At 36.7% G+C, this 19,378-nt stretch overlaps 1 protein-coding gene across 4 annotated transcripts in view; it reads left to right on the top strand.

Moving 5' to 3' along the window:
- Positions 1 to 19,378, top strand: part of NSF (N-ethylmaleimide sensitive factor, vesicle fusing ATPase) — a 156,799-nt gene that overhangs the window by 37,803 nt on the left and 99,618 nt on the right. For all 4 annotated transcript variants that reach the window (XM_067715933.1, XM_067715934.1, XM_067715936.1 and 1 more), the window contains exons 5-8: positions 6,729 to 6,895; positions 9,628 to 9,735; positions 10,208 to 10,283; positions 12,941 to 13,096. In XM_067715933.1, coding sequence (XP_067572034.1) covers positions 6,729 to 6,895; positions 9,628 to 9,735; positions 10,208 to 10,283; positions 12,941 to 13,096 — 507 coding nt within the window. The remainder of the gene's footprint in view (positions 1 to 6,728; positions 6,896 to 9,627; positions 9,736 to 10,207; positions 10,284 to 12,940; positions 13,097 to 19,378) is intronic.

Genomic DNA, 19,378 nt, shown 5'->3' with positions numbered 1-19,378 from the left:
GTTGCTCTGGTGGGCAGAGCTCAGTAAAACCTTAATCCGCTTGTCTGCTGATGGTTGGGGCTGGGTTCCCTCCCTGTTGGTTGTTTGGCCTGAGGCGACCCAAGACTGGAACCTACCCGGGCTCTTTGGTGGGGCTAATGGCAGACTCTGGGAGGGCTCACGCCAAGGAGTACTTCCCAGAACTTCTGCTTCCAGTGTCCTTGTCCTCATGGTGAGCCACAGCTGCCCCCTGCCTCTGCAGGAGACCCTCCAACACTAGCAGGGAGGTCTGGTTCTTTCTCCTATGAGGTCACTGCTCCTTCCCCTGGGTCCCGAGGTGCACACTAGTTTGTGCCCTCTAAGAGTGGAGTGTCTGTTTCCCCTAGTCCTGCCGAAGTCCTGCAGTCAAATCCCACTAGCCTTCAAAGTCTGATTCTCTAGGAATTCCTCCTCCTGTTGCCAAACCCCCAGGTTGTGAAGCCTGTTGTGTGGCTCAGAACCATCACTTCAGTGGCTGGACTTCTGTGGTATAAGTGTTCTTCAGTTTTTGAGTCACCCACCCAGCAGTTATGGGATTTGATTTTATTGTGATAGCACCCCTCCTACTGTCTCATTGTGACTTCTTCTTTGTCTTTGCATGTGGGGTATCTATTTTGGTGAGTTCCACTGTCTTCCTGTCAATGATTTTTCAGCAGTTAGTTGTGATTCTGGTGTTCTCGGAAGAGGGAGTGAGAGCATGTTCTTCTACTCCGCCATCTTGAACCAACCTCTTTGCTATTTTTTAAAATTTATTTTGGTATTTAAGAATGTTTACATTTTTGTTTTAGTGATTACATCTGCACTTATACCTCTCGTAGTGCCCTTAGTACTTCCTCTTTTTTTCCTTACTTAACCTTTTCAAAAAACTGTCCTGTCCGTTCTAAATGATATCCTTTGACTCTCATCTATTACCTATACAACAGTTAACTGTAATATTCTGCCTTCCCCTTTCTCCTCCCATTTTGTTAATTGTTTTCTTTTTTTTCAAGTTTTAAGTCTTCTCTTTTTTTTTCTACTGGAAGAAGCAAATTTTTAAAAATTGAAATATAATCGACATATTATATTAGTTCAGGTATACAACCTAATGATTTGATATTTTGTATACATTGTGAAATGCTTACCACAATAAGTCTAGTTAACATCTGTCACCTTACATAGTTACAGCTTTTTTTTCTTGTGTTGAGAACTTGTAAGATCTACTCTTTTAGCAACATTCAAGTATGCAGTACAGTATCACTAATTATAGCGACCATGCTAGTTGATTTCTGTCTATAAGAGCATGGTATTTTCATGCTATTCTTCCACGTACGACCCCACACTTGTTTTAGCCTTAACTCTGCAATTAAATCTCTTAAATGATCATGATCAGTCCTTTTGCCAGTTTCTACTTAGTTGGATAAATTGAGTAGATCCCTCCAGGAAGTATATATGTGTACAGTGTTTACTAAGTTCTTGAATATTCAAACTGATTTTTTTTATACCTTTGATATCTTAAGGACAGCTTGGCTGGATATAAAATTCTTGGCTTGTTTTCTTCCCTTGAATTTCTTGAAAATAGTGCATCGCATTGCTTTGCTTTGTATGAAACTCTTGAGAAGGCTGATGCCAGTCTAAATTTCTTATCTTTATAAGGAATTTGATTTTTCTGCCTGGGAACGCTGAGGGTTTTTCTGTCTTTAAATTCTAATATCCTTAATTAGGATATTTCTTGGAATTGGTCATTTAGGATCAACAACCCAGGTATACAATGCTTTGTTTCAATATGTAGATTTAAATTTTCTCTATTTCCAGAGAATTTTCTTAGATTATGGTTTTAAGTATTAGTTCTGGCCCAGTTGTTTTGATTTTCTTCTCAGGAGCTCCAATTATAAATGTATTTTAGGCCTTATCAGCCTGTCTTCCATTTCAACTACTTTCTCTCTATTCTTTGCAAATTCTTTCTTTGCCTTATTTTTACTACCTTGGTTATTTTCCTGTCTTTATTCACTGCCTCTTATTAAATATTAATTTGAATCTGTTCTCCCATGGGCACTTTGTAATTTATTATTCACTTCTGAGTAGTTTGTCTTTTTCCTCAATTTCTTTCCTGTGTTTGATAAGCTGTCATTGCATTTCTTTTATTTGTCTATTTCTGGTCTTAGTTTTTAAACTTCTGATTTTAGGTGTTTTGTTATATGTCTGAATACTTATTTGAGGATACTTAATTTAGTTTAAAATGTTACATACATTTTCTATTTCATAGTTGATCTTTTTAGGGAAGATGCTTCATGAGCTGAAATGCTACAATATTTTGTTATTATATTTTCTTTACAGTAACTTTGTGGAGTTATTTTTTTCTGTTTCACATGATTTGTAGACAAAATTACTAGTGCAAGAGCATTCTTTTCTGTTAGTGCAGAGAAGTGCAGTTTCTTTAATAAGGAATAATGGTGAGGTGGAGGGGGAGGTAGAGAGGTTGGTTGGCATAGCTTATTTCTCTTTGGTTTCTGCATGATCCTTAATTTTCCTCTCTTACTGCCTTCTTCCCTTCATTGCCACATCTCAAAGGACACCATCCCTTCTCTATTTATCTGATTCTTTCCAGTGGTTCTTTGATGCTGCCACTTCCAGTACTACTTACTTTCAGGTCCTTTCCCTGTACCTGGAGTCATGGACTACCAAGTCCCAAACCTGTGTGTAGTGTTTTGGCTTTTGGTGTTGGACTTTCTCTTTCGAGGGGTGATTTTCTCTATATTTTCTCTATGTAGTGCTCTCCCTTCTCCTTTATTTCCTCAATGGGAGCTCTGTCTAATTTTGTTACATATTTCTCTACTTTCAAGTAATTTGAGTTTCATGGTATTCTCTGTCTCCAAGTAATGCTGAAGGTATGGACGTATGTAGCATTATTTGTTCACCTTTTTGTTTCCACGGGGTTTTAGGAAGATGTGTGGGAATGTTCAGATTCACATTCAGATCCTCTAGATCCAATGCTTTTGAAGATATTCAAAGATATATTAACTTTAAACTGGTTGAAAGAAAACAAATACTGAAAGCAGTTGCTTGGAACACATTACGAGGTTTGTCTGTAGTCGAGATGCCTGAGAAGAGAAGTTGGTAAAGTGGAAGGAGAGAATATCTTGTTCCTCATTTAGGAACATGGCAACTTATACTTTTTTTTTTTCTGAGTTAGAGGGAACTTAAATATTGGGAATATCTTTATTTGGCCTTTTCTTTGCAGAAGTAGGATGAGAGAGAAAATTTTTTGACTTGGGGTGAAAATAAAGGAAATTACTTTAGATATAGGTAGCTGGTAGTTGCATAATTAGTGCTTTCTAAACTTACCTCAGAGAAACACCTAGGGAATTTGTTTTTTAAAAAAGAAAAAGATTCCCAGGCCCCTCCCTTGGGAAGTCTGATTCATGAATCTGTGTTTTTTTTTTTTTTGCGGTACGTGGGCCTCTCACTGTTGTGGCCTCTCCCGTTGCGGAGCACAGGCTTTGGACGCGCAGGCTCAGCAGCCATGGCTCACGGGCCCAGCCGCTCCACGGCATGTGGGATCTTCCTGGACCGGGGCACGAACCCGCGTCCCCTGCATCGGCGGGCAGACTCTCAACCACTGCGCCACCAGGGAAGCCCCATGAATCTGTGTTTTTAACAATCACCCTTAAGTAGCTCTTACCAGCCACATTTTTGGAAACACTGACATAAGTAATTCCCTTAACTATCACTGCCTCACCTGAAGCATAGTGTGAAGCTGAGACAGTGGAGGAGTTTGGTGCCAAAGGGAAGTAGGTCAGTTCCTGAAGCCAGGGTTCCCTATTTGTGGACAGTGGCAGAAATAAAAATGAACACTTGTTAAATCTAATGAGAAAATGGGTGTGTAAGTAGCTTAGGTTTCTAATTTCCTTAAACTTTTCTAAATATAGAGTGGAGTGTGCGTAAATTTAACTTTTAATGCAGATAAATTCTGTTGTGAAGAAGTGAAAATTCAAGATGAAATGAGAAATGTGTTTTGTGGCCTGAATTGTGTTTAAAGCATTCTCCTGCTACCAGAAATGCTTATCTTGATTGTAAAGTCAGTTCTTTAAAAGGCAACTCAAACAGACCTAATGGGCAAAATTATAAAACTAAGTGTTCAGGTGGGACTAAGGTGGAGTAAGCATGAGGCAAGGAAGGATTTGGGGCCCTGAGTGATGTCATGATGTAGCATAAAGATAGAAAGCTGGTTCAGTGTAAGTAGAGATGTAGGCAAAGAAAGGGTAGGAAGTTGGTATGAAGGGAAGTGCTAATTCAAAGATTCTGAACAGGAGTTCTGTCTGCAAGGAGACATTTTTTTTAGTCAAGTCAATGATTTTAGTCCTCAGACTAAATCTTCTTAGAAGAATCATTGTCTTCTTTCCATCTGGAAGTGCCATATTTTAAGTACTGCAGACTGATGTTCAATTAGCACATGTTTTTTGCCCATTACCTGTCTTTGTAATGTCTGTTTATTCAAAGCATTGGCTATAATTCTTTTGTTTATAAAAATATTTTTTATTAGTCTGACATTAAAATGCTATTAATCATAAAATAAGAAAACATTCTCAACCTTCTGGCCCTTTGCTTCTGGTTGAAACCTTCAGGGCATCTGTCCCTTTGGGGCTGATGATGGTGCTGGCCATGGTGCTGCCTATGAAACTGTCCATGGTACTGTTCTAGCATTTGAAATTATAACAGTTTGGTCTTTTCTGTTGAGGAACATTGACCTTAAATTAAAATGCATTTGAAAACTATAGTCAGTGATGATGATATTTTAATACACTTATTCAAAGTTCTTGATATAAGGATGATGTACACATGTATATATACACGTGTATAAATGCATATATGTATATATATGCATACATATATATGCATTATGACATTATGGAATTGTTTTGGAGTCTTTAATGCACAAAATGGTATTATATTGTGCACATCTTTCTGAAGTGTACTTTTTTCACTCAATATTATGTTTTAATGGACCATCTGTGTTTATTAAATATACATCAAGTTTTAATTTTAATTGCTATACATTATTCCACATTATGAATATGCCACATTTTATTAATCATTTCCCTACTGATCAGCATTTTTTAAGTGTTTGACTATTAGAAATAATGCTGCAGTGAACCTCCCTATAAATCTCTTTTTTTTTTTTTTTGCGGTACGCGGGCCTCTCACTGTTGTGGCCTCTCCCGTTGCGGAGCACAGGCTCCGGACGCGCAGGCTCAGCGGCCGTGGCTCATGGGCCCAGCCGCTCCGCGGCATGTGGGATCCTCCTGGACCGGGGCACGAACCCATGTCCCCTGCATTGGCAGGCGGACTCTTAACCACTGCGCCACCAGGGAAGCCCTATAAATCTCTTTTTAGACAAATGTTCAAGAGTCTTTCTGGGATAGACACCCAGAAATGGAATTGCTGAATCAACTTATTCCTTTTCACATTATTTCATCCCATAAATATCTTCATTATTTGGGAAATAACTAAGCTCTCTTGCTTATGAAAGGTACTCAGAATGTAACCTGTACTTTCTAGGAAATGTTAAAGAACAAAACACCCAGAAGTGGAGGTCAGAGAGTATTCTGAAACTTTCAGCTGAGATTTGAACTTATTCTTCAATCTTCGGTGAATTTCCCAACCCTCACCCTGGCTTTCTTTGTTATTTTGCTTTTGAAATGTTTGTCTTTAAAATATGTGTGTCTCCTTTATTATGGCAAACCAAAATATAAAAATATGATTACTCAAGCAATTTCATTCAGAGGATTTACAGAAAATCCTTTTACATTCTTCAAGTGGCTAGACTGTAAGAGATAAGTTTAGAACAGAAATTGAGTATGAAAGGACCATAAAGATTTATCTAGGCAGTCTTATTTTACCGACAAATCAAGGCACAGAAGAGTCTTCTAGTTACTAACAGACTTTGTTGAAGCACACAGACTCCAAAGTCCCTTTGTCTTGCCTCCTTTGTTATTAGCATGGAGACGATAGGTATTTTGCTGCTGTTGTTTCATTTAAACAGTTCATGAATATATTAAGCATCCTACAGGCACTGTTGGGTGCTGTTAATACAAAGAAGAGCTAAAAACCTGGCCTTTGTCCTGTTATACATGTAGAACTTACTGTAGTTCCCTGCATATCATAGGTGCTCAGTAAATATTTCTGTAGTATTAAAAAAAGAAATGTTACACTCTGTTGCTCTGGAGGAAATCCCTCTAGTAAACATTTTTTTTTTCTCAAGGTTTTTGTGTGTGTGTGTGTCCTACATTCTAATTTGTTAGGGCAAAAGAGCTCACACACCTCTCACCTTAGCTCTTCCTTGTGTCAAACAAAAATCTTGTTTGGAAACAGTATGTTATGCCAACTCCACTGGGACTTCCCACTGTCATTTTGTCCTTTGTTTAATGAGAAGGAGGAAGATGCAGAGGCTGTGTAGGGAGGGCTGTGATTTCCCTAGAAGAGTCAGGTGAGGGGTAGAAGTATAGGACAGTGCTGTTCAGTATGTTCTAATTAAGTCAGAGGGAAGAACATCTCTAGTGGTTATTCTTATTTTAAAAAAATCTGTGCTTATGTGTCTCTCCAGTGAAGGCCATGTAAAATCCCCTTTTGGTCAAGTTCTGTTATAATTCATTTATATGAAACTTTTAGTTACTTGAAGCACAGCAAGTATTTGGTGTCTCTGTGATTTAAAAAATGCTTCTTTTTTTCTCTAGTGTTCTTATATACATTTGACAAAGCCAAACAATGTATTGGCACAATGACCATCGAAATTGATTTCCTGCAGAAAAAAAGTATCGACTCTAACCCTTATGATACTGACAAGATGGCCGCAGAATTTATTCAGCAGTTCAACAACCAGGCATTCTCAGTGGGACAACAGGTAGTTTTAAATTTTCTTTCATTTCTAGAAATTCTAATCTCTGCAGTTGTGGAAAATTAATTCTGTTTTTTAAAAACTGAGAGGAGCTTTGCATGTGAACAGCTATATCTAAGATGAATGATAAAAAGTGAGGGAAATATGTTTGCTGAACCTCTAGCAGTCTGTTCAGAAAAATTCTAAAGTAGCTTTTAGGTTAGTGTCATATATAATTACAGCAGCTTTTCCTTCTGTAAATTTGGAAATACTATAGACACACATGTCTCAAATTTCTTCTTATTGTGGGACATTTGTCTCTGGATGTCTTTCTCTTTTACTGATATATTTCTGTAGAAAAGTAATTCTTAACTTTTTTGGTTATGAACTTCTTTGAGAATCTTAAGAAAATTGTGTGTGTGTGTATGTATATGTGTATATATATATATACTTAGTTTTTTTCATGGAACTTTTGAAACCCAGATTTTCTTTTCTTGAAAATGATATTTACATTGCTCCCTTTTTTTGGACTTCAGTTAATATCATATTGTTTAACCTCCTAGGAAGAAATTCTGTTCTTTTAAAATTTTAGTTAAAAAATGTATGAGTTCATAAATTGCTCTTTGTACACATAAATAATCATTGCTCTTTTGACCTCACCATTACATTTGTCTCGTTTTCTATGACTTTTCTTAATCATTCCTAATTCCTTCCTCCTCCCATAGCTTAGTAGCAGCTGTTCTCAAACTGTGGTCCAGAGACCTGTGGGGGTCCCTGAGGCCCTTTCAAGGGGTTTGCGAAGTCAAAACTATTTTCATAATAATATCAAGACATTATGTGCCCTTTTCCTCTTATTCTCTCACAAGTCTACAGTGGAGTGTTGTAGACTGTGTGATGGGTATAGCATAGCACACTGACTGCTGAAGCAGACATGAGTGTCCATCAGTCTTCCATTAAGCAAGAAATTAAAGAGATTCTCGAAAATGTCACAGTGCCACTCTTCCCATTTATATTTTTTATTTTGGAAAATGGAGGGATTTTTTTTAACAAAAATATGTTATTAACACATAATGTACTTAATTGTTTTTTGAAAAATAAGTTTCTTGTTCTAATTTCTAATACAGTGACTATCAAGAGATATAATCCATATAAACAAAATTTTGGGGGTCCTCAAAAATGTTTAGGCTTATATATAAAAGGATCCTGAGACCAAAAAGTTTGAGAATCCCAGCTTATAGAATTCTGATCTGTAACGAGTTATGTAGACTGTCTCTGCGTCTCTCACGTGGGAAGGTCTGTAAGATGGGGAATGAGAGAAGTGGTAGAAGGAAAGACCTGTGGGAGTGAATGGAGTGTCATTAGCTGGAGAAATGAGACTCTAATGATTTGAGAGTACATACATACATACACCATACATCATAATATCAAACTTTTACAAGTGTAAACTCAATTACTGGTAGACAGGAAAAGGATGTAGAGCATTTATTATGGTTTTTAAAAGTACTAGAATTGGAATGAATCTCAGAGGTTATCTTGTCTAACCTCATTTTGCAAATGAGGAATTTTATTTAGGTCCAGCGAAGGTCCATGACCTTCTCAGCCAGGGTTGTAGCTGAGACAAGAACCTATTCGTCAGTTGATCAATTAATTAATTAAATGCTTATTGAACACCCAGTATGTGTTCAATACATACTATTTTAGTATCCCGGTGGATCTGCAGTGAACAAAATAAACAGAATTCCTACCCTCATAGAGCTTACTTTCTAGTTGGGAAAGACAGAAAATAAGAAATGCCACGTACTGTTTAGTACTTTGCTGTCAGTAAAATGGGATGATGCACTGGAGAGCCACTGGGCTGCTACTTTGGATTAGATGGATTGAGGAGGCTCCCCAGGATGGCAGAGATTAGCTGATAATTTGTTGACTTACCCGTCCATTGTTTTGGGGGCTTTTCCGTAGTCCTTCTGGATTCCTACACTTTCTGACTGATAGTTGTGCTCAAATTGCCTGACTAAACTTCATTGTTTTTACCTTCTCCTTTAGCTTTTGTATTTTAATAGAAAATGCTTTGGTATTTGTAATAATTTAAAACCCAGTAACATGCAGATGTCTATAAACCCATGAAACAAAATCCTCCATAATACAGAGAAGAAGCAAACATCTTACTTCAAATCATTTTTCTTAGTATTTATTCTCATTCGTAGTAATTAGTAGTGGCAGGATTGACAGTCAGCTTTGTTTATTATATTTTTGTTATATGCCGGTACCTAGAAGAGGGCCTAGCTTGTAGAAGGTACTCAATAAATATTTGGTGAATGAACGACCATTCAGAAGCTGTCTCTGCACTCGAATGGCAGGCACTTTGTATTGGTTGTAGAAAAGCATTATTTTAGAGTCACACACCCAGGCTTACATCCTGGCACTGTCGTTTACTGTGACTCTAGGTCCCATTGTTTAGCCCCTCTCTGGATCTCATCTTCCTTCCTAGTAAAACTGAGGAATACTTTCTGTTTGCAAGAGACTTTGTGAGTATTAGTTACACAACCTCCTGTAATGTTTGTTTGGCACACAGCAGATACTCAATAAATGTTAGTTGGTTATGGTAACGAGTGGTTACCTCTCATTGGTTATGTGGGTAGTTTGCTCGTGGTGATATACAAGAGAAAGCTGCTTGCCTGCATTTGGAAAACATTGATGATGATGTGAGAATCAAGCCATTGAATCGTGAAGTGATTTTTCTCCCCTTCTTTTCTACATAGCTTGTGTTTAGCTTCAATGAAAAGCTTTTTGGCTTACTGGTAAAAGACATTGAAGCCATGGATCCTAGCATCCTGAAGGGAGAGCCTGCGACAGGTAAAAGACAAAAGGTATGTTTTATTTTTAATAATCTTTATGATGTGCATTATGCAAGTTAATATAATTTTCCTAGCCATTCTCTCCCTCAGTGATTTCTTTTATATTATGCGCTCTTTCTTTTAAGATAGTAGGGGAAAAAATTGCTTTTCTAGCCAGCATATTTATTAAAATATAGTGTAAAATATACTTATTTGCAGATCTAATAGTAATTTGAAATTTGTATATATACTTGTAATTCTGGTTGAATGCAAGTGATATTTATTGTAAATAAATAATAAGACAGGTGTTATCAAAAATATATGTGTTGAAATAAAATAGGAATAATAGAAGGTAGTTATGACAGAAATAAATGTAACTTAGCTGATAGTTTGGAAGATTTACTTTGCTCAGAGAGACCTCATTTCCCCTTTGTTTTCTGCCTTGCTTTGAGAAGTCCAGAAGTCTGCTATTAGACTAACTACTAATTACTGTCTTTCTATACAGATTGAAGTAGGACTGGTTGTTGGAAACAGTCAAGTTGCATTTGAAAAAGCAGAAAATTCATCACTCAATCTTATTGGTAAGATTTACAGTTTTTAGAAGATTCTGAGTAAAGTGGGACTATCTCTGTTATGTGACTCAACTACAGTGATTTTTAAGCAGGGAAGGAGAATAGGGACACCTCCCTTGAGAAGGCTTATCACAAAATCATGGAGTGTCATATCTGTCAAATGTGATGATGTAGAAAAGAATTTAAAACCTTCACTAGGTCAGTGTTGTCCAATAGAAATATAATGTGAGCCATGTATGTCATTTTTAATTTCCTAGTAACTACATTAAAAATAAGGGAAAAGATACAGATAAAATTAATTTTTAAACTTTTAATATTGAGGTAAGTTCAGGCTTACAGAGGTTCCATAAAAAATAGTTCAGAAAGTTCCTGTATACCCTTCACCAGCTTCCTCTGATGTTAGATCTTTTTATTTTATTTTATTTTATTTTATTTTATTTTGGCTGCATTGGGTCTTCGTTGCTGCGCGCAGGCTTTCTCTAGTTGCGGCGAGCGGGGGCTACTCTTCGTTGCAGTGAGCGGGCTTCTCATTGTGGTGGCTTCTCTCGTTGTGGAACGTGAGCTCTAGGCGGATGGGCTTCAGTAGCTGCAGCACGTGGGCTCAGTAGTTGTGGCTCACGGACTCTAGAGTGCAGGCTCAGTAGTTGTGGCACACAGGCTTAGTTGCTCTGGGGCATGTGGGATCTTCCCGGACCAGGGATCGAACCCGTGTCCCCTACATTGGCAGGCGGATTCTCAACCACTGTGCCACCAGGGAAGCCCCTGATGTTAGATCTTAAATAACCATAGTACAGCTACCAAAACTAAATTAACGTGGTTCCATTGCTACTAACCAAACTACAGACTTTATTTGGATTTCACCAGTTTTTTCATTATGTTCTTTTTCTGTTCCAGGATCTAACTCGGGATTCCACATTGCGTTTAGTGGGTTAGTTTCCATAGTCTTCTCCAGTCTCTGACAGTTCCTCAGTCTTTCATTGTCTTTCACGACCTTGAGAGCTGGTCACTTATTTTGTAGGATGTCCCTCAGCTGGTTGTGTGTTAAATGTAGTACTAGCATCACATCCGTTACTGATTGAGTTAAATGATGAATGTACAGGTAAAGAGCATCTTTCCAACAGATTCATAGTTCAGTCCTACTCTTGTACGTTAGCCCTACTTTTATTATATTAAAATAATGAAGATCTCTAAAAATAGTAACTCACCAGAATAATGATGCTGTTAATTATGTAGTAATTCTTATTTTTGGTTGACTTAACTATGTGATGTCTAACCCAGTACAAGGTAGATGATTTTCAATGGTTGCACACCATTATATCCAAAGTCATTTAACTTCGAATATGTGGCCTTTCTCTTGATCCATAAATTATCATTCCTCCCTTACTGTTTTTTCTTAATTATAAAATAAAATATTTAGCTCATGAAATGTGGATACTCAAAAATAACACACTCTAAAATTTTTAAAGTTGATTATATTTTCATACTGTTTTATAATTTGTTCTTTTTTGCTTAACATATTTCAAGCATCTTAATAAATACACTTCTACAATATAATTTTTAATGACTATACATATTGTTTCATGGATGTAGGATATATCATAATCTCCTATTATTGATCCAATACATTTCTGGAGTGATTTCTTTGTATATCATATTCTGTACACATTTCGTTAAGGTATATTATCCCAAGAGAGTCGCATGACTTTCGTACAATGTGGATATTTCTAAGTAATTCATGCAAAGGTGTAATTGATAATTTTTTTTCCATTGGAAAGTAAAATTGTGTAGTGATTTAACATGCAGGAAATTTGACCACAAGAGGGCAGTAGAGTGTAAGAAAAATATTTTTGATAGCTTCATAAAGGAAATGTTTAAGTCCACAAAACTAACCATACAAATAGCATCTAGGGTAAACTTTTTCTAATGTGACCTTTTATCCCCTAATTTAAAAAAAACTATAATATTTCTTTCTTTTGTTTATAGTGGAATGTACTAAGGCACTTTTATTCTTTGTGTTTGAGATAGTTAATGTGGTTCTCTTGAGTTACTTTAGGGGGCACTATGACATTTAAGTTAGATAATTTTCATTTGCGAAAGAATTTGAAAACATGAATTTTGAAATCATGAAAGACTTTAGGATGATTTTAGACTTTTGTGTGCAAATGAAGAAAAAGCAAAAATAAGGCATCAAACTTAGTGCATCTTTTCAGACTGAGGGGTTATATTCCCAATTATATACTTAGTCTAGATAAATATATGTATCTTAAAATCTTGCTCTAGGAGCCTTGAGGGACTGCTAGATTTCATTTGCATTTCTGGCAACTAGTGTTTTCTTCATCAGACATGCACATGGTTGATTTCTTCTAATCAACCAAGTTAGTTAACTTGGTTAGGATTAGAGGTTAATAAGACCAGACTCCACGGATTGACTACAGCATGAGTTTAGCTAGTCATTTTGAAAGTGTTTTACTGACCCTAAATGGGGACCAGACAAAGTAGTGAATATAGCAAAACTCATCCTTCTTAGAAATCAGCTAAGAGCATGTTGTTCATCTTTGTATAAGGGTAGCTTTTCTTTATTCACTGAGGATACCCAGGGAGTTCTATCTTTTTACATTTAGTGATGAAGTTCTTGTCTCACATTTGATTATCTTTGTTTGACATAGGCAAAGCTAAAACCAAGGAAAATCGCCAGTCTATTATCAATCCTGACTGGAACTTTGAAAAAATGGGAATAGGAGGCCTGGACAAGGAATTCTCAGATATTTTTCGACGAGCGTTTGCTTCCCGGGTATTTCCTCCAGAGATTGTGGAGCAGATGGGTGAGTTTAAAAAGGAAATTTTGATAAAATCTTGTATTGTTTTTTTAAAAAATGGATGTGATAGTCTCTTTTCAGTAATGTTTTGAAATTATTTTTCAGACCCGACAAAGTATTTTTAACTTAAAAAAAAAAGTTAAAAAAAAAAAACTTTGAAGTATTAGGATTTTTTAAATTACATTTTAATTTTATGGGGAAATCATAGAAATATTTGTGGTTGCTTGATTTTATGTATTCAAGTATGTTTTTCTATAGGACATATTTATAAATTTCATTTTATTTATATATTTATGAATCTTTTAATAGGTCATATTTAGAGATTTCATCTGACTGTAAAGATTCACTAGAGGTCAGATTTACCCTGCTGAATAGTCATTACCGATTAGACTATGGGCATTGTTCTAATATTAGCTGTTGTTTCTTCTTATTGTACTGTTTTATTACCCAGTTGGTGCATCTTCATACCTAGTAAATGGATACTTGACATGTTTTAAATTTGTGCAAAAGGACAGATGCAGGATAGACATTGGAATTTCCATGTTGCATACAAAGAAATGCACTAGTCATTTATCACTTTTTTCTTGAAGGTTTATTTAATTTATCTGTGTGTGTGAAATGGCTTTATTTGCCCTGGTGGAAATGCTGTCATGACTGTTTTCATATCCATATCATAGGTTGGATTGGAATGTGAGCAACAGAATATCTGAGAAAGGAATTTATAACATAACAGCTTCTGGAAGACTATTAGTATTAAAAACAGTATCCAAAAAAACTGAAGGAATACAAATGTATTACTCCCTTCACCTCCATCATTCTTTATCTTTAAATTGCTACTGGGAGATAAAAGTACATTCATCATGGTGGGGATAAGAACTGCTTTCCAGGCACTAAGTGCTTGGTTCTATCAACCTCCTATTGTTGGTAGCTTTTCTGCCTGGTTGCTCACTCTGATAAATTACAGGCACAGCACACACCTGTTCACTGGCTAAAGGTCGAGTTTGGATTTGGATTAAGCGAAAATGACAGAGACCCTCATCACCTGAGTTTTATACACCTTGAAATGGCAATAGCATACTTTTTTATCTGAAAGATACAAAGGCCAAGTCCATAAAAAACAGAATTTTAATTTGGAAAATAGTTAAAAGTATGGTAGTTCACTATCTTGGTAATGTGTATTTTGAGGCACAATAAATCCATAAAACTTTTAAATAAAGACATGGAAATATTGTTTAAGTATACTTGGGGTATAAGCAGAGATTAAAGGGTAATTCCAAATGTTCTAAGTTATTCTTGTGGAATATTTTTACTAGTTTTCAAGCCTGAGCCCCATATAGAAATAGTCTAATGATTGTTTCTTTGAGCATGTATACTCTTCAGCCAACAAGTAGAAAAATTACTGCCTCTATAAGTTATATCTTTTAATTATAGTATAAGTATTTTCTCACGGTTTAGAAACTTTTGAGGATTCAGTTATTCAGATACTAGGTTCCTGTTTGTGCATTATCCAAACCCTGCTCATTAGGGCCTCTGTCTGAGGTTGAGGAGATAACACGTAAAGGAGTAAACTCATTTCAGTCAATTTGTGACTCTGCCAGCTGTTGAAGAGTTTGAAATTAAATCAAAACAGGTTTGGGGGCTTCCCTGGTGGCGCATGGTTGAAAGTCCGCCTGCCGATGCAGGGGACACGGGTTCGTGCCCCGGTCTGGGAAGATCCCACATGCCGCGGAGTGGCCGGGCCCGTGAGCCATGGCCACTGAGCCTGTGCGTCCGGAGCCTGTGCTCCGCGATGGGAGAGGCCACAACAGTGAGAGGCCCACGTACCGCAAAAAAAAAAAAAAAAACAGATTTGGGATTTCTGAGTGACTTTAATCTGTTTTTGCAATCCATATTGAAATTAGTTGAATTATATAGTATGCTTTTTGTTGTTGTTAATGTGCTTTTTGACCAAGGACCTTGAATTTCAGTTTTGTTGGTGAGTACTACTACCCAGAACCTTTTTTTTAAATAAATCTTTTATTTAATTGGAACATTAACCATTAACTTATTTTAGGCAAACAAAGAATTACTATATTTTATTTATTTATTTATTTATAGCTGCATTGGGTCTTCGTTGCTGTGCTTGGGCTTTCTCTAGTTGCAGTGCGTGGGCTACTTGTTGCATTGGCTTCTCTTATTGTGGAGCACAGACTCCAGCTGCACGGGCTTCAGTAGTTGTGGCACGTGGGCTCCGTAGTTGTGGCTCACGGGCTCTAGAGCGCAGGCTCAGTAGTTGTGGCACATGGGCTCAGCTGCTCTGCGGCATGTGGGATCTTCCCAGGCCAGGGCTCGAACCCGTGTCCCCTGCACTGGCAGACAGACTCCCAACCACTGCACCACCAGGGAAATCCCCAGAACCTTTTTTTATGGATTTACTTTTCTAATACTTTTATACTGACTTAGTTAGGCATAAATGAGTTCTTGTTTTAATGTAGTAAATTTTTTTTGCTTTATGGCATTTTGCTATCCAGAAGCTTGTGTTATCAATTTGATTTAAAAGACATTAAGTCTAAAGGTACATTGGCTTTTGAGCTGAACTGAAAGACATTTTTTTCTTTATTCTGAATTAAGATTCTCAGTGTCCTTATGCTACTTTATTTTATGGTAAAATGGCTGAAAAATAATTCTCTTGCTGTGCACGTATCATTCCTTATTTTCCAATAGAATGTTCTTTTTTCGTTTGAATTTTGGGGGAATTACATAATAGAATATTTCATTGCCTTCTAAGTGCAGTGTGATTTTAAAGTTCTCATTGGGCTTTGATGAAGGTATATAAAAGAACAGATTGCTACATTTAATTTAAAATGACATTACAGGGACTTCCCTGGTGGCGCAGTGGTTAAGAATCCGCCTGCCAATGCAGGGGACACGGGTTCGATCCCTGGTCCGGGAAGATCCCACATGCCACGGAGCAACTAAGCCCGTGCGCCGCAACTACTGAATCCCGTACACCTAGAGCCCGTGCTCTGCAGCAAGAGAAGCCACCGCAGTGAGAAGCCCGCGCACCGCAACGAAGAGTAGCCCCCACTTGCTGCAAATAGAGAAAGCCTGCGCGCAGCAGCGAAGACCCAACACAGCCAAAAATAAATTAATTAATTAAAAATAAATAAATAAATAAAATGACATTACATGTGTCCTTTTTTATATATATCCTGTATTCTTTTACCCTGCCGGGTGGAAACAAAATTGGCTAATTTTTTTCCTCATTCTCTCTGTTAACTAAATCGTCAACCTATATGGTTGTGAGATCTCACTGGACACTGGATATGATTGGTTAAATCAATTCAAATGGAAAAAAAATAGGGATTAGAAAAGAATAATTAACATAGGTTATGGGACTATTTTATTTTGTTTAAGCAGAGAACATTTTTACTTTTGGCTTGAGACCAAATCATTGTTTTTACCATGGAGTCTAGAGTTATGTCTACTTTGTAAACAGGAATCTTAACTAAATGAATCTTTTTGCCTATATATCAAAGTTTCAAGTTCACAAAGTGATAAATTTAGAATTATCTTCTGTCATTGTGTTTATGAGACTGAGAATTGTAAGTAATATAGTTCTTTCCTTTTGCTTGAAAAACTTCATGTTGCTTTTGAAAACTGCAAATATACCTTAGGTAATACAGAATGTTGCCAGTGAGATACAGAGAGACTAAAGGACTAACCAGAGGCACACATTTATGCAGAAAATATAGGGATCAGATGAGGTAATACCCATGAAATAAGTGTCCTAGAGTTTCCAAAATGTTAGTTTCTCTCTTGAAATGCATTCAAGTACTTCCTGTTTTTGTTGTAACATTTTTATAGAATTAAAGTCAAGGAAGGCCTTAAAAGGGAAAAGAAGAAGTCACATACAGCCACCCTATAGAGAATGGAAGAAAGGTCATATGCAGAAGTATGAAAAGGGATTACTTTGGGGGGATATCAGTTTAGACTTTTGTTGTTCTTGTTTTAATCAGTGTAAGTATTTAATCAGTGTAACTAACTTTTTCTTTGTCTGGAGCAGTTGGACTCACCCAAACCCACATGGGGCGGCTCTTCCTTGAAAGCACATGAAAGCATTAGCAAGGAAAACTAGACCTAAACCTTGCACTTAGCAGATACCCTCAGCAATTTAGTTAGAATATCCTCTAATGCCTACAATGATAGCCGTTAAGTTAGGAAAGACCTTAAATCCTTTGTGGGATAATATAGAAGTACCTTTTGGGTCCCAGGATAGAAATGTGGGCATCAAAAACCAGCATCTGGAAGTATGGGTGAATAAACTCAGCAGTCCTTGGGTGCACCCAGGTGTCGATGGCATATGCATGTACTCCTCTTCAGACGTTGACCACGCTTATTCCCTTGTGTGCAGTTTTGTGCATAGTGCTCTGGATAAATAATTGATTACCTCAGTTCTCATTGTAGCTCTTTTGTTGGAAAAGATAGTTTCCACAGAGAAACTTCATTTTTTGGCATCCCTGGCAAGTTACCTCTAAACTATAAATGTCAGAGCAAAACAACAGTAACAATTTTTTTTCAAAGAACAGTGAAATAATTGTTAATTAAAGAATTGTAATATAATTTTAGGACTAGGTTCACATGTATCCAAGGAAAGGGGCTTTGGCAGAAGTTATCTGTATTAGAGCTGAAAGGAAAAGAGTGTAGAGACTTAAAGGCCTCAAGCCTTGTCCTGTCTTTGGGTGGACCTGTACCTTGTAGATATTGCAGGCTGACCAGTGGGGAGGAAAGCCACTGGTTAGAGTTTTGTATGCCCTTTCTTTGAAACTGACACTGTTCTTTTTGGTCCCCCTTTTTGTGCCTCCCTCTTTAAGCCCATTTTCAATCTGTATTTTTAAGGTTTCTTTTGAAATTCTAGAGGAAAGCAACTCATTTCTGATATCACAAGTGAAACTGCAGTTACTCTGTGAGTAGAGCTGCGGAGAAGATAAGGAGCCTTTCAGTCACATGCAGACATCTTTCACATGCTAAGAACAGTGCAAATAAAATACAGTGGAAGAAAGGGCACTACGGTTTTGTACATGCCATATTTGGGAGAGAGGGAGTTCTTGCTAAGATTAACATAAACACTGACACTCTTAAAATGCATTTTCACACCCCCAACTCATGAGGAGAGATTGCAATTTACATGGTGGTTAAGACATCTTACCGAACTCCAGGGCTCTGTAAAAGGAACCCTAAGGCTAAAGAGCTTATCTGAAATTTGAAAAAAAAAAAAAAAAAAAAATGAAGCTTCCTGACATTCATCTTTTTTCCTTGTATTAGTCATAACTTGCTTTTCAGCTATATTTTAGGTTTTGAATGCCAACCTGACATCTGTTCAAGTCTGCCTGTAATTTATTAAGAAAGGAAAAGAAAGCAATTGCTCACTAGTCAGAGATGCAAAACTTACCCTTTCTGCTTTTCCACAGAGTACTTATAGATGATACTTGAATATGAAGAATGTAATAATTTACTAATTCTAACTCAGGTTGGGGAATTTATCTTTTTTTTTTTTTTAATTAGAAGAAGAAAATGGCCTTATGATCATGTGATTTCCAGAATCTCTAGAGCAGGATATAGAAATAAAGCAGACAACCTAAAAATACTATGGGTGCCTTTTAATAAGCTGAAAAATTTAACCTTGAATTAATTTTTCCATTGGTTTTAATTTTTCAGGTTAAATTTACTTACATTTGAATAGAAATAATGTAGTTGTGCTTATATCTCAGAGTCAAATTATATGTAAATTCAGTTGGCATTTTTTATTTATAAACAGACTTTTAGAGTGATTTCTTTCTTTTGGGGAGGCAGAGCTCTCTGTAGAATCACCAATGGATTAGATTTGCTGGCAACTACAGTTGAGTTACTTATAAATCAATAATCGGGTCACTATGAAGTTGAAGTCTAAGTTTTTACCTAAATGTCCACCAGTAAGGAAATGATTAAATAAACTATGCTGCATCCTCCCATCCTCATTATGAAATAGAGGGAGGCGAATCTTAAAATGGTATAGCTCTAAATGTACAGGTATGTTTTAGTAATTTAAAAAATCTGAAGCAGATGCATTACAGAAGTCCATATGGACTCATTAAATTGAAAAAATTGTTTACTTCTGTGAAAGGGAATTTAGGATGGACATAGAGGGAGATTTTTGTTCTTTCACTCTGTGTACCCCTTCTCTGAATGTTTAACTGGGATATTATATTTCTACTTGTGTAATTAAAAAACAAACAAAAAGGTACTATCACAGGCTGTTTCTGTCTTGTG

The sequence above is a fragment of the Pseudorca crassidens genome, chromosome 19, assembly GCF_039906515.1.
Source record: "Pseudorca crassidens isolate mPseCra1 chromosome 19, mPseCra1.hap1, whole genome shotgun sequence".
In the NCBI taxonomy this organism is placed as follows: domain Eukaryota; kingdom Metazoa; phylum Chordata; class Mammalia; order Artiodactyla; family Delphinidae; genus Pseudorca; species Pseudorca crassidens.
Note: the sequence above shows the minus strand (reverse complement) of the source record. Positions and strands in the feature narration are given on the sequence as shown.